The sequence below is a fragment of the Cherax quadricarinatus genome, chromosome 18 (genome assembly GCF_038502225.1).
Source record: "Cherax quadricarinatus isolate ZL_2023a chromosome 18, ASM3850222v1, whole genome shotgun sequence".
Taxonomy (NCBI): domain Eukaryota; kingdom Metazoa; phylum Arthropoda; class Malacostraca; order Decapoda; family Parastacidae; genus Cherax; species Cherax quadricarinatus.
Window position 1 is genome coordinate 12324269 of NC_091309.1, and position 22210 is coordinate 12346478.

The window sequence follows — 22210 nt, forward strand, 5'->3', positions numbered from 1 at the left end:
TGTAGCAGCAACAGCAGGTGGCACTGTAGCAGCAGCAACAGCAGGTGGCACTGTAGCAGCAACAGCAGGTGGCACTAGCAGCAGCAGGCGGCACTAGCAACAGTAGCAGGTGGCGCTGTAGCAGCAGTAGGTGACATTAGCAACAGCAGGTGGCGCTGTAGCAGTAGCAGCAGGTGGCGCTGTAGGTGCAGTCAAGAGATCTTGTGTACCCTGGGGCACACCAGCTCTAGTTCCTCCAGCACTACAACCAACTTAAAAGTTTTGATTTATATTTAGTGTCTCATGGTGCGTCTGTGAGCTTCTTGTGTACTCTATATTGAGATGTTTTCATGAGTATTGTTTGTTTTGACCGCTGACCCGTATTTTTTCTCGTCTTCATCAAGATGGCTTACAACCCTAAGGTAAGTTTTTTTTTTCACATATTTTCCTGTTCCTTTTACTTTCGGCCATCAAGAATCTTAATTTAATATTGTATATGATTAAGCATGCATGATTGGTAGAGTCGTCAGGAAGTGGAATAGCCTAGCAAGTGAAGTAGTGGAGGCAGGAACCATACGTAGTTTTAAGAAAAGGTATGATAAAGCTCAGGAAGCAGAGAGAGAGGACCTAGTAGCGATCAGTGAAGAGACGGGGCCAGGAGCTGAGTCTCGACCCCTGCAACCACAATTAGGTGAGTACTCGGCTCACAGTGAGGTCCGTGGTTCGATTCCCGGTCCGGGTGGAAACATTAAGGAAACACGTCTTAAGATACTTGCTGTCCATGTTTACCTATCAGTAAAATAGGTACCTGGACGTTAGTCGACTGGTGTGAGTCGCATCCTGGGGACAAAATTGACCTAATTTGTCCGAAATGCTCAGCATAACAAGGAGCTTTTTATATATTAGTATGTCATTTATGTCAGCTATGGTCTGTATACCTTGTACATGTACTTGTAGAAATAAATATTGTTATATTTCTAGTCTTCAGTACGTACGTAACTGTACTCGCCTAGTTGTGGTTGCAGGGTTCGGTTCACAGTTCCTGGCCCCTATATTTGTGTACCTTTACCTAAATAAATTTACACAGCAGAAATCGTAGTAACGATGGGTTGATGTAACTACCATTTACAAACAATAATAATAATCTTTACTTCTACAAATACAGGATAAAACTAATACACCGCCTTGACCCCGGTGAGGAGCTCTTGATCCAAGGAATTTGGCCTTGCTTCCCTTTCGTTGGATCAAACCTGATTACCTGTCATTCCATTAGGCGCTGTATGATCCCTACGGGTTTATACTCTCCTGTACATAACTATAAACTTTTTATCCAGTACATTAACTACAAATCCATTCATTGTAACAAGTACATTTTAAAATATTTATTATAGCTAATATTTGAGTTTAGGACACCGCTGTATGACCCTTGTGGGTTTAGAGTTTAGTTATAATTATAATTGAATTTAGGGACTCCAATGAATTAGTCATTTTATTTTCATTTCTATAACTAAGTTTATCCATATGTCTTTAGTCACTCATAGCGAAACGTTTCCTAACATAAATGTTCTGAACTTGACATAGATGTCTTTATCCACTAACTATCCATAGTCCAGGAAATATAAATTCACACATCTCCCACTAGGGTTGTAATGTCTTGCTTGTCAGTATTCATTCCCCGGGACCAGTGGTACGAAATAAAAGGTTATGACAAGTGTTACAACTATCGGAAGTTTTAGGTAATGGGCAAATCGTTGAAGATGGGACACCATGACCATAGCTCCGCTCCTGTAGCTACAACAAGGTCATTTAAACTCACGAAATCGTAATAACACGATTGCAAACCTGCGTTTGTCGTCAGAGTGGTGGCCCATATTAACCTCCCTATGATATATAGAAATACACCTAATTAGATGAATTTTCTTAAAAGCCAGCTAGCCGAGTGATTAACGCACTGTCCTATGAATTTTAGGGTTCAGCTGATATAGGTTCAAGCTCCACCTGCTCTGTGATTAGGTACTAACAGATAGGCAGTTACGCTGGCCACTGGGGACCTGATTCCCCCTCATTATATTCTATCTCATTATCCCTGCTGTACACATCACTCATCCCGTTGAATATATTTCAAAATGTCCATAGAAATGTAAAAACTTAAGGTAGTGTAGTAAGCCTTTTAATGTTCCATGCTAGGAAGGTCTAACTCGCACCCAAGCACACCCACTTAAATATGCGTCCAACTACCCAAAGGTCTCTAGCCAGTGACGCTACTTGAGTTTGTCACTCGTCTACAAGTCTATTGCTAACTTATTACTTCAGATATCCTATATAAATTAAATTTGTCAAATTTTAATCCATTGCTGCGAGTCTTGTCTTTGTTAGTTACGTTTCGGCCGTTATTTATATCCTTATTCGTGTTTTTTTTTGTTTGCACTCTTTAATTACATCCCCCTAATCATACGTCTTTCCAGAGTGCAAATTCGGTGCCTTCATTACTGTCATTACTGTGACATAAATGCTTCTAATAATGGGTTTGAGATGGTTTGGTCAGGTAAGACCATATAGGTTTTATATAGGTTTATTAAAGAAATTCTAACAATTGAAAGTACCAAGAAATCTACTTTTATCTTACGTATCCTTGTGACCTTATGCGTGATTATCACATCTCCTTTAAACATATTCATAGACCATAAACATATTCATATAGTTTTTTATTCCGTCTGGGAAGTTTACTCGTTTGTTATAACACCTCACACCTTGCCAGGGAGGGTTATATAAAGGGAAAGTAAAAGTCCTATAGACCAGTAGCAAGCACTGCAAGATAAGGCAAGACAGGTTTCTGGCCATCTCCAAAGGAATCATAGCAGAGATATTTCTCTACAGATTGAGGATAAGGCATGTTCGACGCCCTTCAACGTAGTTGAATGGCTATACTCTCTATGGTCAGAGGCGTCTGTAGCATATTAAACTCGCCTATGGACACCTCTGTGGTGAATCCTGCTTCTCCCTGTGTAGCTTGTAGGCTGACATTGACTGTGACTCTCATTACCATGTCCTGTGCTCAAGCCCATTCTGTTAAAGCATAAGTTATTTAATATACCGGCGTGTTCGTAGGGATCTTTGTGTCATTGACCCTTAAAAATCAAACAGATCAAGACTAAAAGACTAAATTGCTCTTGACTAATCAACATCCTCACAGCCATTTATGAGAAGCATACCTATGAAAATAGTAACAGAATAGGCGTAATTCCTAAAGAACTAGCAATTTTTTTTTTTAACCCGACGCAGGGCGACCCAAAAGGGAAACCCTAATCACTTGGTCCATCACTATCTTGCCAGAGACGTGCCGAGAGTGCAGGCACTGTACTTCCCACCTCCAAGACTAGAGTCCGGCTAACCGGTTTCCTTGAATCCCTACATAAATGTTACTTTGCTCACACACTTAACAGCACGTCAAGTCATAAAAACCATAAAAACCTATCTAATATGCTCACCCGTGCTGGATATCTAAGCCCCTCGCACACCAAACCTTGTTTACCCCCTCCCTCCAACCTTTCCTTGGCCGGCCCCAACCCCGCTGTCCTTCCACTACAGATTTATACTCCAAGTCATTCTGCTTTGTTCCATCCTCTCTAAATGCCCGAATCACCTGTTGCCATGACTGAATTATGCCACAAGTTCCAAGAAATAAGAGGCTATATCAAAAATACCTGGAAAACACACTCAGGAATCGCGGGAAGAACTAAAAGCCATAAATGAAATCGAAAGAAACCCAAAGTATTTCTTCTATGCCAAATCAAAGTCGAGAACAACGTCCAGTATTGGGCCCCTACTTAAACAAGATGGGTCCTACACAGATGACAGCAAGGAAATGAGTGAGCTACTAAAGTCCCAATATGAATCAGTTTTCATCAAGCCGCTAACCAGACTGAGAGTCGAAGATCAAAATTAATTTTTTATGAGAGAGCCACAGAATTTGGTTAACACAAGCCTATCCGATGTTATCCTGACGCCAAATGACTTCGAACATGCGATAAATGACATGTCCATGCACTCTGCCCCAGGGCCAGACTCATAGCAGCCAGCAGCAACAGCCTGGTTGATCAGGCTCTGATCCACCAGGAGGCCTGGTCACAGACCGGGCCGCGGGGGCGTTGACCCCCGGAACTCTCTCCAGGTAAACTCCAGGTAATGGAACTCCGTGTTCATCAAGAACTGCAAGAAGCCCCTATCACGAGCCTTTTCCATCCTATGGAGAGGAAGCATGGACACGGGGGTCGTCCCACAGTTACTAAAAACAACAGACATAGCCCCACTCCACAAAGGGGGCAGTAAAGCAACAGCAAAGAACTACAGACCGATAGCACTAACATCCCATATCATAAAAATCTTTGAAAGGGTCCTAAGAAGCAAAATCACCACCCATCTAGAAACCCATCAGTTACACAACCCAGGGCAACATGGGTTTAGAACAGGTCGCTCCTGTCTGTCTCAACTATTGGATCACTACGACAAGGTCCTAGATGCACTAGAAGACAAAAAGAATGCAGATGTAATATATACAGACTTTGCAAAAGCCTTCGACAAGTGTGACCATGGCGTAATAGCGCACAAAATGCGTGCTAAAGGAACAACAGGAAAAGTCGGTCGATGGATCTATTTCCTCACTAACAGAACACAGAGTAGTCGTCAACAGAGTAAAGTCCGAGGCAGCTACGGTGAAAAGCTCTGTTCCACAAGGCACAGTACTCGCTCCCATCTTGTTCCTCATCCTCATATCCGACATAGACAAGGATGTCAGCCACAGCACCGTGTCTTCCTTTGCAGATGACACCCGAATCTGCATGACAGAGTCTTCCATTGCAGACACTGCAAGGCTCCAGGCGAACATCAACCAAATCCTTCAGTGGGCTGCAGAAAACAATATGAAGTTCAACGATGAGAAATTTCAATTACTCAGATATGGTAAAAACGAGGAAATTAAATCTTCATCAGAGTACAAAACAAATTCTGGCCACAAAATAGAGCGAAACACCAACGTCAAAGACCTGGGAGTGATCATGTCGGAGGATCTCACCTTCAAGGACCATAACATTGTATCAATCGCATCTGCTAGAAAAATGACAGGATGGATAATGAGAACCTTCAAAACTAGGGAGGCCAAGCCCATGATGACACTCTTCAGGTCACTTGTTCTATCTAGGCTGGAATATTGCTGCACACTAACAGCACCTTTCAAGGCAGGTGAAATTGCTGACCTAGAAAATGTACAGAGAACCTTCACGGCGCGCATAACGGAGATAAAACACCTCAATTACTGGGAGCGCTTGAGGTTCCTAAACCTGTATTCCCTGGAACGCAGGCGGGAGAGATACATGATTATATACACCTGGAAAATCCTAGAGGGACTAGTACCGAACTTGCACACGAAAATCACTCACTACGAAAGCAAAAGACTTTGCAGACGATGCAACATCCCCCCAATGAAAAGCAGGGGTGTCACTAGCACGTTAAGAGACCATACAATAAGTGTCAGGGGCCCGAGACTGTTCAACTGCCTCCCAGCATACATAAGGGGGATTACCAACAGACCCCTGGCAGTCTTCAAGCTGGCACTGGACAAGCACCTAAAGTCGATTCCTGACCAGCCGGGCTGTGGCTCGTACGTTGGTTTGCGTGCAGCCAGCAGCAACAGCCTGGTTGATCAGGCTCTGATTCACCAGGAGCCCTGGTCACAGACCGGGCCGCGGGGGCGTTGACCCCTGGAACTCTCTCCAGGTAAGTCCAAAGAAATTGCACCGGACCAAATGAACCCTCATTCATATTGTTGATACTGTAAATAAACTTAACGACTTCTTCACAATTATAGGGACTAATCTTTATAGAAAAATGCCAGACACTCTTGCTCATGTTAGCGGTTACTTCAGTTGCAGTTATCGAGACGACTCCTGCCTTTTCCCAGCAAATTCTACAAAGTAACTTCAATAATAAATGCACCAAAAACAAAGCAGGTAATAGAGAGTATACCATCATTCACATACAAGAAAGCTGCCCATGTGTTATCTCCAATCATGACAACCCTCTCATAAAGATACCCATGACAACCCTGTTGAATATATCTTGACACCAAAACTTCCTAATGTACGTAAGCTAACTCGTCTTGCCCCAGTCTACAAAGGATGAGAATCAAGAGAGATCAACAATAATAGGCTAATTTCTAGCTTGCCTTATTGTCTAAAATATTCGAAAAGATAATATATAAACGAATATATGCATTTATTACTATACATAGTATTCTTAATCCGTGCCATTTCGGCTTCAGGCCAAGAAAAAGTACTGATGATGCTATCACTAAGATATACTTTATTCAAGATTATTATTATAATCAAGGGGAAGCGCTAAACTCGTAGGATTATACAGCACCTGGGGGGGATGTGGAAGGAATTCAGGCTTAATTCGGGGAACTGGAGCACAGATCCAATTCCCTAAATCAAGAGCCCCTCACCAACATCAAGGAACCTTCCCTGAGGGGTTTATTCAAGAGAACTATGGTATCAGAAGGCATACCTGGAGGGTGTTCCGGAGATCAACGTCCCCGCGGCCCTGTCCGTGACCAGGCCTCGCTGTGGATCAGGCTTCGCGGTGGATCAGGCTCTGATCGATTCAGGCTGTTACTGCATACTCTCACTTATAAAAATTCTGCTTCACCGATAGTCGGTAACATGTATCAATCGATGATACTACTTTATTATCAAACTATCAACACAGTATACTCCAGGGGTGCCTCAAGGTAGCGTCCTTGGCCCACTGTTATTCCTCATCTACATCAATAATCTACCAGATGCCTCCCAGGAGCTTAAACCAGTACTGTAATAATTTTGGTCACAATGGGTTATCTGTAGTAGATTCCGGGTTCACCTCACCCTGCAGCCTGGTCCCAGTCCAGGCCTCTCGGTTGATAGCCTGGTCTATTAATAGGGCTTTTGTTACTAGCAGTGCGCAGTCCAGCGTAGGCATCACAGCCTGGCTGATCAGGAGCTAACGGCAATGTCTGCAGCTGAGAGGTTTAACCTGATACTGTTTTCTTTAAAATTTGATTATTTATTATTATTGTGCTTTTGTATTTGTATTTTTGTACCTCGCCTATTTGTGGATTCGGGGGTAGATCTGATTCCTTCTAACTAGCCGTTTCCTGTGAATGTGTGGGGGACGGTGGGGGAGGGGGGTTGAAGTGGCCATAGGAATGTAAGGAAGTATTTTTTTTCTCATGGTGTTTGAAAAGTGAAATGATGTGAATGAGGAAATGGAGGCAAATAGTTATCCTTCACCTCGCAGCCATCCTCTTTTTCCTCCTCCTCCTCCCTCTCTTAGCCATCCTCCTCCTCCTCCTCCCTCTCTTAGCCATCCTCTTCCTCCTCCTCCCTCTCTTAGCCATCCTCTTCCTCCTCCTCCCTCTCTTAGCCATCCTCTTCCTCCTCCTCCCTCTCTTAGCCATCCTCTTCCTCCTCCTCCCTCTCTTAGCCATCCTCTTCCTCCTCCTCCCTCTCTTAGCCATCCTCTTCCTCCTCCTCCCTCTCTTAGCCATCCTCTTCCTCCTCCTCCCTCTCTTAGCCATCCTCTTCCTCCTCCTCCCTCTCTTAGCCATCCTCTTCCTCCTCCGCCCTCTCTTAGCCATCCTCTTCCTCCTCCTCCTCCTCCTCCTCCTCCCTCTTAGCCATCCTCTTCTTCCTCCTCCTCCTCCTCCCTCTCTTAGCCATCCTCTTCCTCCTCCCTCTCTTAGCCATCCTCCTCCTCCCTCTCTTAGCCATCCCCTTCCTCCTCCTCCTCCCTCTCTTAGCCATCCTCTTCCTCCTCCTCCTCCTCCCTCTCTTAGCCATCCTCTTCCTCCTCCTCCTCCTCCTCCCTCTCTTAGCCATCCTCTTCCTCCTCCTCCTCCTCCCTCTCTTAGCCATCCTCTTCCTCCTCCTCCTCCTCCTCCTCCCTCTCTTAGTCATCCTCTTCCTCCTCCTCCTCCCTCTCTTAGCCATCCTCTTCTTCCTCCTCCTCCCTCTCTTAGCCATCCTCTTCCTCCTCCTCCCTCTCTTAGCCATCCTCTTCCTCCTCCTCCTCCTCCCTCTCTTAGACATCCTCTTCCTCCTCTTCCTCCTCCTCCCTCTCTTAGACATCCTCTTCCTCCTCCTCCTCCTCCTCCTCCTCCCTCTCTTAGCCATCCTCTTCCTCCTCCTCCTCCTCCTCCCTCTCTTAGCCATCCTCTTCCTCCTCCTCCTCCTCCTCCCTCTCTTAGCCATCCTCTACCTCCTCCTCCTCCTCCTCCCTCTCATAGCCATCCTCTTCCTCCTCCTCCTCCTCCTCCCTCTCTTAGCCATCCTCTTCCTCCTCCTCCTCCTCCTCCCTCTCTTAGCCATCTTCTTCCTCCTCCTCCTCCTCCCTCTCTTAGCTATCCTCTTCCTCCTCCTCCTCCCTCTCTTAGCTATCCTCTTCCTCCTCCTCCTCCCTCTTAGCCATCCTCTTCCTCCTCCTCCCTCTTAGCCATCCTTTTCCTCCTCCTCCCTCTCTTAGCCATCCTTTTCCTCCTCCTCCCTCTCTTAGCCATCCTCTTCCTCCTCCTCCCTCTCTTAGCCGTCCTCTTCCTCCTCCGTCTCGCAGCCATCCTCTTCCTCCACCCTCCCACGCCCTGTCTTTCCTTGTTATTCACCGTACGTCACTGGTCAAACGAGACACAGGTAATCCCAGGACTGAAGCTCCGACCGCTTTCCTTTATTCCGAGGAGACCCTCCTGGCTTGACCTTGAGCGTGGGTGTAGGCTGCTGACCCAGACGCTCAGCAAACTTACTCATTAACTCTTCAAACATTTTAAACCCTTCCTTCACAACATCTTGAAACCTTTCTAACTTTTCCTTCAAACCCTCCCTTTTTATAATGCTATCGTAGTCATTTTCTCCCCTTTTCTCACCTCTACAAGTTTGTCTTCCTTGACGCTTGTTCTTCTCTTCCTCAAGAATCTGTCTCGCATAAGATGTACACACACGTACATGTACATAAACTTCCACTAACACATACGTACACGAGCACGCATGAACACACGTGTACATGTACGTATCCGTACATAACGTGTACACAGGTTCATGTGCACAATACACGTAAAATGTACACACAGGTATACACACGCTCACACGTGTAATAGAAATATACAATGAGAAATTTGCACGTGTCCGAGACTCATATTAGTCTTGGAGACCTGGGGAGGGGGGGGAGGGTAAGAACGCGGAGGCCATACTGGTGTTATCTCGCTTTTATAGCCACCTTCTCCGACGTTTATGGATGCAATTCTTTATTATAGAAGCGTTTCATTTGCTATCTCCTCCACTCTCCCCCTCCCCTTCCTACCCCCTTCCCCCTACACACACAGTGCAAAGCGGCAGGCTGCGACTCGATCCCAGCAGTCACAAATAGGTTACCTGGAGGTTATTCCGGGGATCAACGCCCCCACGGCCCGGTCCATGACCAGGCCTCCCGATGGATCAGGGCCTGATCAACTAGGCTGTTACTGCTGGCCGCACGCAGTCCAACGTACGAGCCACAGCCCGGCTGATCCGGCACTGACTTTAGGTATCTGTCCAGCTCTCTCTTGAAGGCAGCCAGGGGTTTATTGGCAATTCCCCTAATGCTTGATGGGAGGCTGTTGAACAGTTTTGGGCCCCGGACACTTATGGTGTTTTCCCTTAGTGTACCAATGGCGCCCCTACTTTTTATTGGGGGCATTTTGCATCGCCTGCCCAGTCTTTTACTTTCGTAGGGAGTGATTTCTGTGTGCAGATTTGGGACCATTCCTTCCAAGATTTTCCAAGTGTAGATTATGATATATCTCTCCCTCCTGCGTTCCAACGAGTACAAGTCAAGTGCTTCCAAGCGTTCCCAGTAGTTAAGGTGCTTGACAGAACTTATACGTGCAGTAAAGGATCTCTGTACACTCTCTAGATCTGCGATTTCACCTGCTTTGAATGGAGATGTTAATGTACAGCAGTATTCCAGCCTAGAGAGAAGTGATTTGAAAAGGATCATCATGGGCTTGGCATCTCTCGTTTTGAAAGTTCTCATTATCCATCCTATTATTTTCTTTGCACGTGCGATCGTGGCACTGTTGTGATCCTTGAAAGTGAGATCCTCAGACATTACTACTCCCAGGTCCCTTACATTATTTTTCCGCTCTATTGTATGGCCGGAGTCAGTAGTATACTCTGTTCTAGTTATTATCTCCTCCAGTTTTCCATACGGAGTAGTTGGAATTTGTCCTCATTGAACATCATATTGTTTACCGTTGCCCACTGGAAAACTTTGTTTATATCTTCTTGGAGGTTAACCGCGTCCTCAGCAGATGACAGCCTCATGCAGATCCTAGTATCATCCGCAAAGGATGATACGGTGCTGTGGTGTATATCTCTGTATATGTCTGATATGAGGATAAGGAATAAGATGGGGGCGAGTACTGTGCCTTGTGGAACAGAGCTCTTCACTATGGCAGCCCCCGATTTAACTCTGTTGACCACTACTCTTTGTGTTCGATTTGTTAGGAAGTTGAAGATCCATCTCCCCACTTTCCCAGTTATTCCTTTAGCACGTATTTTATGGGCTATTACGCCATGATCGCATTTGTCAAATGCTTTTGCAAAGTCTGTGTATATTACATCTGCATTCTGATTTTCTTCCAGTGCATCCAAGGCCATGTCATAGTGATCCAGTAGTTGTGAGAGGCAGGAGCGACCTGCTCTGAACCCATGTTGCCCTGGATTGTGCAGATTTTGGGAATCCAGGTGATTTGCAATCCTGCTTCTTAGCACTCTTTCAAAGATTTTTATGATGTGGGACGTCAGAGCTATTGGTCTATAGTTCTTAGCTAATGCTTTGCTGCCACCTTTATGGAGTGGGGCTATATCCGTTGTTTTAAGTGACTGTGAAATTTCACCCATGTCCAAGCTCCTCCTCCATAGTGTACTTAGGGCACGCGAGAGGGGTTTCTTGCAGTTCTTAATGAAAACAGAGTTCCACGAGTCTGGGCCCGGGGCTGAGTGCATAGGCATGTTGTCAATGGCTTTTTCGAAATCTATCGGAGTTAGGGTAATGTCGGAAATCTGGCATACATTTATGGAGCTTTGAGGCTCATTCATGAAGAAATCATTTGGGTCGTCGATCCTTAGACCGATTAGTGGTTCACTAAACACAGAGTCGTACTGGGATTTCAATATTTCACTCATTTCCTTCCTGAGTAACACACGTACATATTTACATACATTCATTAGAGGAAGAGGCAGAGTGCTCTAGTTGATCAGGGAGCAAGTAAGTCACATTTCCACTGTTTAAGGCGTCTTCAACAGTAACCCACTTGACTGTTCTTGCAAAAGTGGAATGATATGATTAAAAGGACAGACTGGAATGATGGAAAGAATCGATTCAACAGTAAAGGATGAAACATCGGATTACGAGAGAGTAACATGTGGGGTCGCACTAGTACACTCTCTCCATAACATGTTAAAAGACCTACCAGAAGGTCCTGAGTCGTGTCACTGTTTGCTGATAATGTGAAACTAATTTTAGGAATAAGAACAGGGAAGTATAGTGATGAGTTCCACGGAGACTTGCAGATGAGGTCAAACAAGTGGATTCAAACAAATACAAGGTCATGCAGTTAGGTGAGGGCAAACAGGATACGGTCAATGATAAAATAATTTTTAAAGGGGTGGGCCGGTAAGCCAGCGGAAGGCCTCTGTCAGATGATCAAAAGATCCAGCTGTGGGTCATCATATGACTAAGAACTACGTCAAGAAACACTTGACCTGTTTTCTGACAAACCTTACCTAACCTAACCTAACCTAGTAGGATACAGTGCACAGCATCGACGGAGACAAACTGTAAATATCAAAGTGAAAAGGACGGGGGGGGGGGGGGTTGAGAGAAGCTGACATAGCGCCATCTATATCACCAGAATTACACACAACCCATATAGCAACAGCGGCATATGAAAAATTAACAAATCTAGTAGCATGTAGAGACAAGAACAGAGAATAATTTAGAACTGTGGGAACGATATATGTTAGACCATTCATTGAACACAGCCCAGCATGGAACCCACCCCTGGTTAAGTACGTGCAGAAGATTGAAAGTGTTCAGAGATTTACAACGATACTAGTACCAGAACTGAGAGGAATGCACTGTGTTAAGAGATTGAAGGAACTGAACCTTGACGAAGTGGAGTGCTAGGGAAGACTTGATTACATATCCAATCTTAAGATGAACTAATAAGGCAGATAGAGATAGATGGTTTGAATTAAAAAAAAGGCCAAGTTCAAGGGAACATATTTGAAAGCTGAAGACATAAGTGCAGGGATCCAAGAACGTATTTTAGTCACTGCCTAAAAAGTTGAATGATTAGGATGAGGCAGTGTTGTAGCCAAACTTCATGAGGAGTTATGCTAAGGTCCAAGAAGACAGAAATCAGCGATGCCAGTCAAAGTAGTCTAGGAGGCGGGACCAGGAGCTGAGTTTCTGCTCTTAAACACTACTCTTTGAGTACATATTGTGAGTAATAGGTGACTGTAACTCTTCTGAGATTTTCGGAAATTTCAGGTTACCACTTCTCCGCGTGTGGGTCAGTTGACCTCGCCCCAAGGAATAGACAACCCTTTCTCCTTCCCTCTGTCCCTTCCTCTCCTCCATTCATTTAATCATCATTGCTTACATTTATTTTAGCGTACAAACCATCTTCGCACATACATTGTTAGACGTAGTCCCTATTAAGATTAGTCAACAAGAAAGGGTTAATGTAGTGTCATAAGTAGCAGAATCGTAGTGGAAATGTTTAAATAGTGTGTTCTTATGGCTAAATTTGAGCGCCACCAATGCCTTCCTGGCATGGGAGTATAGAGGCGGTCTCTGCCAGACAGGTGGTCGCTGGACGGTTCACTGTCAGGGACCATCTCTGGTATATAAACGGCAACCCAAGAGCCAGTGATACTCAAACCTCGTCCACGGTACACACTGTCCGCACTCTTCCCCGCAAGGTAACTTAATGTGAAACTTAATATTAATGTGAATTAAAACAAAATTCGAAATCTTAATATCGCCGAATTCTTAAAGTTAGTCTTTATTTCAAAATTACTGTACATGAAAAACATACAATAACCTGAAGACCCATAGAATGCACAAGTCACATAAAATTTGCACCATCGAGCCTGTTTATTTAAAAGATAAAACTCTGATAGTATATATTGCATTGCTTTAGAAACATTTGCGATATTTCGCAAGCTCTGTAGACCATACATTTCATCAGTTTGTCATTCTCTGGATGATAATGATAATTTTTATCTGGTTTCTCACACAGTTGAGCAGTGTGGGGTGGGGAGGGAGGCTGGTCGCCAGGTATGTTTTTTTAATAATAGATAAAAACTGAGAAATTGTAATTGATACACACAGGCAGTATTTAGAAATTATATTTAGACAACATTTCGCCTGCGCAACAGTTTCTGTTCGGATCAAACTTGAAAAAATCCTGCTCTGCTGTGTATGTCTTTATCCACTGTAAGGTATAATCGTTGCTAGATTTATTTTACACTATGAGTTTTGATAAACGAGACACCTGTGCAACATTTGGGTATCTTTATTCTGGAAACATTTCGCCACACAGTGACTTCTTCAGTCGAGTGCAGAAAAATGGGTAAGATGAGGAGTTTGAGGTAATCAGTCCATTAGCCTGGAGTCTGTGTTCAGTCCATCAGTCTCGACTCCAGCCTGAGGGACTGATTACCTCAAACTACTACTCATCTTACACCTTTTTCTGCACTGGACTGAAGAAGCCACTGTGTGGCGAAACGTTTCCAGACTAAAGATACCAAGATATTGCACAAGTGTCTCATTTATCAGGCTTTTCGGTTTTATAAACCATTTATTCACACGATGGATTTTCTTATAGAGGAGTGTGTTACCCGCGTGTTACCCGCGTGTTACCGCGTGTTACCCACAGACAACAGACGGAGAGTTGATGAATGAGACATGTGCATCATTGGGTTATAATGCCGAAACATTTCGCCACCGCAGCAGACTTTTTCAGTCGAATACAGAGGCGACAGTGGAATCGGTGGAGAAGATCAGTTTGTGTTAGTTCTATCCCTCTGCCTTCCACTGTCTTCAGTTTAAATGTTGTTTCTGTATTCGACTGACAACGCCTGCCGCACAGGCGAAAAGTTTCAGCTTCTCGGTATTGAGTTGCGAACCACCTGCACGAGTGCTGCTGGAGGGTTCTTGATTATGGTAATTTGAGTAATCCCTCTCCCTCCAAGAGTCAAAACTCATTACCTGGCGTTCTTCAAGCACTGTACGACTTCGGGCTTTACGCTTCCTTGTGGGAAAAAGAATGCCATGTTAAGTATTGGAGGGAATTGGTTAGAGGTTTGTTACTAGTTGTCAAGGAAACTAGTCGATAGATATTTGGCTGTGTGTGTGTGTGTGTGTGTGTGTGTGTGTGTGTGTGTGTGTGTGTGTGTGTGTGTGCGCGCGCGTGCGCGTGCCCGCGCGCGTTTTTTGTGGGGTGGGGACCTTTGTAGTATGGTACTTTGCCCAGGTGTTGGGCAGGTGCTCATGCTCGCTCACTACCTGCCTTCCCCTACCCAAATACAAACTGCCCGGTGGTCTCAACACACCGCGGAGGGTGATGGGCAGTAACCAGGGAACCATGATAGTGGTTTAGTCGTCACGTAGTCTCCTGACAGCTCAAGAATCCACTCGGTAATCTGTAACCACTGGCGTACTGGTGCTGTGTGCGTGAGCATCAGAGAAAGAGAATAGAGCGAGGATCAGGGAGGGAGAGAGGAGAGCGAGGATCAGGGAGAAAGGAGAGCGAGGATCAGGGAGGGAGAAAGGAGAGCGAGGATCAGGGAGGGAGAAAGGAGAGCGAGGATCAGGGAGGAAGAGAGAGCGAGGATCCGGGAGGGAGAAAAGAGAGCGAGGATCCGGGAGGGAGAGAAGAGAGCGAGGATCCGGGAGGGAGAGAAGAGAGCGAGGATCCGGGAGGGAGAGAAGAGAGCGAGGATCAGGGAGGGAGAGAAGTCTGATCAAGAAATGCTTTTGTAGATTAAGTTTTAAAACTTAAAACTCCCTCAGTAATAGAGCGTTCCTCTCGTAACCGAAAGTACCAGGGTTAGATCCCTAGGCAAGTAGAGACGTGCAGGTCTCCTCGCATCTGAAACATGAGCATCACTGGTAACTTTATCGACGAAACTTTTCGCCCGTACAGCAGGCTTCATCAACCAAGTATAGGTGATTACAGTGCTGGAGACAGTAATGGTGAATAAGTAATTCTGAGGTGGTCAGTGCCATAGTTATCAGTCATGCCAGTCGACACCCAAAGTCTTGTACATGAATGTTACTCAACTTGATGGTATTGTATATCTTTTACACCTGCTGCCCCTGTTCACCTAGCATTTTTTTTTTTAATTTATAGGTTCGAACTTTTGAACGCCCGTTAGGAAGCAGACTGCCTGGACCGCCCAACTTCATGGGGAGGTGCGGTAGTCTGCTTCCTGACGGGAGTTCATACGTTCGAACTTGCAGATTTAAACCTAGCAGTAAATAGATAGGTGAATGTTAATACTGTTGGGGGTCGCATCCTGGGAAAAAGCCGAAGCACCCCTTCAGAAATGAGCCCCCCCCCACACACACCGCTTGCCTTTCTTGGGGTTATCCTGGGTTAATATTAAGAAGTCATCTTTATCCTTCTGTTCTGCTAGCATCCAGTACTTGGAAACTTTTAAAGAAGTGGGTGGAGGTGCCGTGATGCCGGTAGAAAGCTCTTGATCCAAGAAACTGGCGCTCTCTTCCTTGGATCAGATCTGATTACATGCTCTTTCTCAGGTTATGTAATACCCCAGCGGGTTTAGTGCTTCATGAAATAACACACTTGCAGTACACACACTAGTGATTTCACCAACTGGATACGAGCAACTTCTGAAGCTTAAGGAAGTTAAGTTGGTCAACATGCCTTGAGCAAGTGTATACACCGAGGTTATACAATACAATTTTTATTTCTTTGCAAGTTTACATTGAGATTCTGTAGTTACAATAATTATTTGCAGTACAGAGAGCCACTATCATGCCATGGCATTATGAACAGACTAAATTAATGGCTTACAGACTACTTAATACTCGAGAAATTGATCATAGTTTAAGTTGTACATCTGTTTTTATTTAAAGCAGACAGTAAGTTAACTCAAGTTACAATCTTGGGACAATTTGAAGGTATTTTGTAGGTTGTGTATATCAATAGTAAATATTTAAGCTATATTATTGGAAAATAATATTGACCGTTGGTGAAAGTAGTTTACAATATGAGAATGTTACAGTATGGTGTAAGGCAGTATAGTTTTGTGCAGGTATTTATACTACAATTTAGTATTAAGTTATGTATGAACTTTGTGTATTTAAATTTTGAAGTGTTAAGATTTAGGTAATTGGGAGATCTTTTGGCAAATTGAAGTATTGAGTACTGAATATTTAGTTTCGGGTGAATAAATGGTTTTTGAGAAGTCTTAAATTGATGTTCAGACCGGGTTACTTTAGTATTTACTGGTAATGAGTTCCAAATATTGGGACCCTTTATGTGCATAGTGTGATGTGGACACTGGGTACATCAAAAAGTGATCTGTGTCTCGTGTTATGGTCGTGTGTCCTGTTAAGGTTGGTGAGAAGTTTGAGTGGGAGGTTTATGTTTGAATGTAGTGTTCTATGTATGTAGTAGGCGCAAGAATAAGTATGGATGTTCTTTACTTTGAGTAATTTTAGACTTGAATGTTGGTGGAGTATGCTGTCTGGAGTGGGAATTTATCATTCTGACTGCAGCCTTTTGCTGGGTTATTAGCGGTCGTAGGTGATTTGATGTTGTTGATCCCCATGCACAAATTCCATAGATGAGGTAAGGGTAGATGAGTGAGTGATACAGTGCAAGGAGAGCTGATTGTGGAACATAGTACCGTATCTTTGATAGTATGCCTACTATTTTAGAGATTTTCTTGGAAATTTGTTGTATATGGGTCGGGAATTTAAGGCTACTGTCAAGGTGGATTCCTAGGAAGGCGGATTCCTAGGAATCCACCTTTAGTTAGAAAGTGTTTAGACAAAGGTTAGTTGGTAAGTCTTGACCGAGTATATAGACGAGTGTAGCAAACTGTAAGATTGTCTTGTATCTTGAGATTGCCTCACGCATTATGTTCCATCTTGCAGAGTTAAAAATCATGCAAACCTTCATGTGATTATTCTGAATTTAGGTGGTTGCAAGTTTATTAGTAGAAATGTAGTGGGGGGGGGGAGAGGACGAGCCCTAGTTCTGGGTTCCACCTTGTAACTTTTGAAATAGGTAAAATTAACCCTGTATGATGTCCAATGTCGTTGTTAACTCATTTTCCTTATATCCCTCTGGCTCATTTGAGTGTAATTTCCCATTTCCTTTTTATTACTTGCCTAATAGGACCTATCCTCATCCACACTCCATGCCCTCTCAGTATATTTTGCCTTGTTCATATCCCTTATTCTTCGTTCAGGTGACTGTTGCTCTCTCTTCTGCATAGCTGATGACCTTCACCTCCAGCACTCCGGTACTAATATAAACTTTTTATAGTTAAACTTTGTGTTTTACTGGGTGAAGGCTTCACACTGGTGCTGTATATTCAAGACTAGAAAGTTAAATATTTTGAACGAGTATCTAGTTTCGTGATTGCCAGTCTTAAATTTGTTAGCCCAGGAATATGCAGTCCACCATTTTTTCCCTTTGTCTTTTTAGTCTTGCATGTCTATTTTAAGGTTTGTTAGGCACGACATTGTTTCTGAATTTGCAGTCAGGGTAGCAGTGTTATGTTCGACATCGTCTGACACTTTGCATATCATTAACGAATTGTTTTAGGTGTGTGTGGTGTGCACAGTATTTCAGCTGATGCTCCCTCAGGAGTCCTCTCGCATCCTCCAGTGTTTGTTCCGTTTAATTTTTTCTTGCTCTAGTTTCTGGTGCTGGTTCCTGCTAATGTATGAACACATTATGGTATCTTCTGTAGAACACATTATGGTATCTTCTGTAGAACACATTATGGTATCTTCTGTAGAACACATTATGGTATCTTCTGTAGAACACATTACATAATTGTCATTTTGGTCTTTTCCCCATTTGGCAGTATTATCACAATCTTTAGTAATTTTTATTGTCTGGTTATGAAATTACTTTTATTTTGTCTTTTGCATTGTTTAAATTGACCCTTACCATATTCTTGTGTTCCTGGTTTTTGCCTCATTTTATTAATGATTGAATCATGGGTATTCCCGCTGAAGATATAGGATGAGGAGGGATATAGTGCGTGAAGGGTTATAGTAAACTTTTAACAAAATTCCTTAGTCATTACCCAGGTTATCAGGAATACCAAAGTACATGTACTGGTACACAACATATCTAGAGAGATAAGGCCATGATAGAATAATAAGAGAAAAAGAAACAAACGTCGGCACCTAGTCTAGCCTAGTAAGTTTTTGCTCCCTCCCGCCTCCCTGACAGCCATCACCATGAAGGTCGCATTTGCCCTCCTCACAACCTTGTTTGTGGCTGCGTCCTGCCGCTCCGCCTACCAGCTGCCAGCGGGCGTCGAGCTCTTCAGGTCGCAGGTCATCACCTCGTTCAGCTGCGCCGGCCGCCCATACGGCTACTACGCTGACGTGGCTAATGACTGCTCCATCTTCCACATCTGCTATCCAATCAACGACGAATTTGGAAACGTAAACTCTCGTTCCTAAGTTTGATTTTTTGTTTTGTTTTGTTTTGCTTTATTAAACTCGCTTGATAGTTTCTATCAAAATCTATGGATCTAGCATCCTTGCCCATCGTATTTGTTAGTTAAGACTGCAGTAATAATTTGCTATTTTACACTTTGTTACATTTCCCCAGTTTCCATTTATAAAACTATTTGAACCGAAGATTTGCACAGTTAAATGAAGTTCAATTTTTTTTACAAAGATTTTGGAAGACGCTCAGTTCTCCTTCATCTGCGGGAACCAGACAATCTTCAGCCAGCAGTCACTGACCTGCGCAACTCCTGAGGAAGCTTACCCATGCAACCAGGCAGAGTCGCTCTACGAGTCTTCCAACGCTGATTTTGGCAAGATTCCCGAGCAGCCTAACTTCTTCTAGGATGACAGTGGCCCACTACTCTGGAAGATCATTCCACACCACAAGTGACACACGTGCAAATTCGAAAGTTTCCTGGAAATTGGTAGGGTAGTTTACTGATGTTGGACTGACCGCTCTTCATAGTGCCCCAGTCCGCGATATCTCCACTGCGAACCTTACAAGCCAAAACAAAATTAAAGTATGGCACACACGAAATCTGTTTTACTATTATAACATTCCTTGTTTTATGTTTTTATCTTCTCTTACTCTGTCTGAACCTGACGACCTTAGAGAATATGAAGGGTGGGGGGAAGTTTACCTGGAGTTTACCTGGAGAGAGTTTCGGGGGTCAACGCCCCCGCGGCCCGGTCTGTGACCAGGCCTCCTGGTGGATCAGCGCCTGATCAACCAGGCTGTTGCTGCTGGCTGCACGCAAACCAACGTACGAGCCACAGCCCGGCTGATCAGGAACTGTCTTTAGGTGCTTGTCCAGTGCCAGCTTGAAGGGGGCATAATTAGGACCAGGATCAATGGAACACAGACGAGCCATAGGAATGTTAAGTATTTCTTTACTCTCAGGGTGGCTGAAAAGTGGAATGACTTGGATGAAGCCGTGGAGGTAAACTCGGTATAATATGTACATAGTTTTCAGAGTAGATATGATGTGGCACAAGAGGCCAGAAGTCTGTGATGCCATTCAAGTTGGTTAAGGAGGCAGGGCCAAGAGCTATGTATCGACTCCCCTCAAACAAATAGGTTACTACACACATGCGTACTCGTGGGCCATTATTCCAAACGGTATAATTAAAGTTCATTCCCCTAAAGCTCTTCACTGGTGAACTACACAGGGTGCGCAATCAACTAGCCGCTTCGGCAGCAAAATCAAATTATACAAGTGCCTTATCCCTAACTAGTGTCATATGAACGCAGATAATGTCTACTACCCTACCCCCCACACAGTAGCAGACGTGTATACACAGGCACGGAAACAACTGGTGTGTGTGCACTAGTGCAGCCACTCGGTTAAGGAACGTGCCTTGATGCCGGTTAGGGGTTCTTGATCCAAGGAATTTGGCTAACTCCTGGAGCATGATTCGGTTTATACTTCAAGGATAAAGGCCTTTACTTGCGGGTCAAAGACCGAGGTTAGTGGCGTCTTTGATTGCTAGTGAAGACTCCCATTGTGCAGTTACCGTGAGTCCTTGTGTTCACTGTGGAGCATAGTACAACCCTCGCTGCTCTTGTCCTGATAGCTAGCTTAGTTGGTTCTTGGTTTACTATGTCCTAAGATTCTCAGTGTGCTCCGTTTGCCCTAGCCCAATATGCTTCTGTTCACTGTGGTCCAGAAGATCCAGGGAAAATTGGCGCGTCTCCACGCGGGGCACAAAAAATGTAGAATTCTCTTGGTTCCCGAGCCATGTTGGGTCTCGGGAAATGAACGGGCGTCGAGCTGATGCCAAGGCAAAAGCTACTGTAGCAAGCCCATTTACAATAAACTTTTGTCTTGGTGACTTAATAGGCCATGTCCATAGATATGTCCTCGGGAAGTGGTGAACCCAGTGGGTCTTACAGACTATAGGTGCAGGTTATGTAATGTTCGGCAGGAAGTGGGTGTTTAGCTTTCCTCCAACAGGAATCTTCACTTGGAAATGAATCTGAGAGTTGAGAATCGGGCGCGCACCTCACCATAGTCACATATTTGCAAGTGTTTTTGCCATGCTCTATGTAACTTGCCTGCTGCTGACTATGGAACATTTTAAGTTTGACATATCTTATACCATTTCACCCTCGTCATGGTTTTTATAATTACCGGTTTGCCTGTAGTGATCTTAGGAACTTTTAGAAGCGTCTTAACATTAATAATAATATGTATGAAAGTATAGTAGTACCAACACTTATATGGGTGTGAAGCTTGAGTTGTAAATGCTGCAGCGAGGAGGCGTTTGGAGGCAGTGGAGATGTCCTGTCTAAGGGCAATGTGTGGTGTAAATATTAGGCAGAAAATTCGGAGTGTGGAAATTAGGAGAAGGTGTGGAGTTAATAAAAGTATTAGTCAGAGGGCTGAAGAGGGTTTGTTGAGGTGGTTTGGTCATTTAGAGAGAATGGATGAAAGAATGAAATGGAGAGCGTATAAATTTGTAGGGGAAGGAAGGCGGGTTAGGGGTCGTCCTCGAAAGGTTGGAGGGAGGGGGTAAAGGAGGTGCTGTGGGCGAGGGGTTTGGACTTCCAGCAAGCGTGCGTAAGCGTGTTAGATAGTGAATGGAGATAAATGGTATTTGGGACCTGACGAGCTGTTGGAGTGTGAGCAGGGTAAAATTTAGTGAAGGGATTCAGGGAAACCGGTTATTTTATATAACCGGACTTGAGTCCTGAAAATGGGAAGTACAATGCCTGCACTCTAAAGGAGAGGTTTGGGATATTGGCAGTTTGGAGGGATATATTGTGTATTTCTATACGTATATACTTCTAAACTGTTGTATTCTGGGCACCTCTGCAAAAATAGTGATTATGTGTGAGTGAGGTGAAAGTGTTCAATGATGATGAAAGTATTTTCTTTTTGGAGATTTCTTTCTTTTTGGGTCACCCTGCCTCGGTGGGAGACGGCCGACTTGTTGAAAATATATATATATATATATATATATATATATATATATATATATATATATATATATATATATATATATATATATATAATATAATAGTGTGTGTGTGTGTGTGATGTAAATGATTTTCATTAGCACGAGCGATGATTGACCTTACCTGCATGGTCAAAGTGCACAGTAAATATCACGATTACTATATCTTGATCCAACGAAGTGATCCTATCCTCTCATTGGATCGAACCTGATTGTTTCCCATTCCCAGGCTCTGCATAACCCCTATGGGTTTAACGTTTTCCCCTGATAATAATAGTGCACTACGCATATATGATGGAATATGGCAGGAAAACTATCTTGTGAAGGAGTATGACGGGCAAAAACCATCCTTTGTAGTGTGTGTGACGGGGAAACCATCCCTCGTGGTGAAGCACGAAAGAAAACCATCCTG

General features: G+C 44.0%; 1 protein-coding gene across 3 annotated transcripts; it reads left to right on the plus strand.

Annotated features, from left to right (window-relative positions):
* The first annotated feature begins 155 nt into the window (after window positions 1–155).
* Window positions 156–19378, plus strand: LOC128689391 (U-scoloptoxin(01)-Er1a-like). 3 transcript variants are annotated; one of them, XM_053777615.2, is made up of 4 exons: window positions 12946–13028; window positions 13349–13386; window positions 18554–18771; window positions 19010–19378. In XM_053777615.2, the coding sequence occupies exons 3-4, from the start codon at window positions 18562–18564 to the stop codon at window positions 19181–19183; spliced, it is 384 nt and encodes a 127-aa protein (XP_053633590.1). In that variant the 5' UTR covers window positions 12946–13028; window positions 13349–13386; window positions 18554–18561; the 3' UTR covers window positions 19184–19378. The 3 variants fall into 3 exon arrangements, with proteins under 3 accessions (XP_053633589.1, XP_053633588.1, XP_053633590.1); XM_053777614.2 differs by lacking the exons at window positions 12946–13028; window positions 13349–13386 and adding an exon at window positions 156–401; XM_053777613.2 differs by lacking the exon at window positions 13349–13386 and having other exon boundaries at window positions 12879–13028.
* Window positions 19379–22210: the final 2832 nt, after the last annotated feature.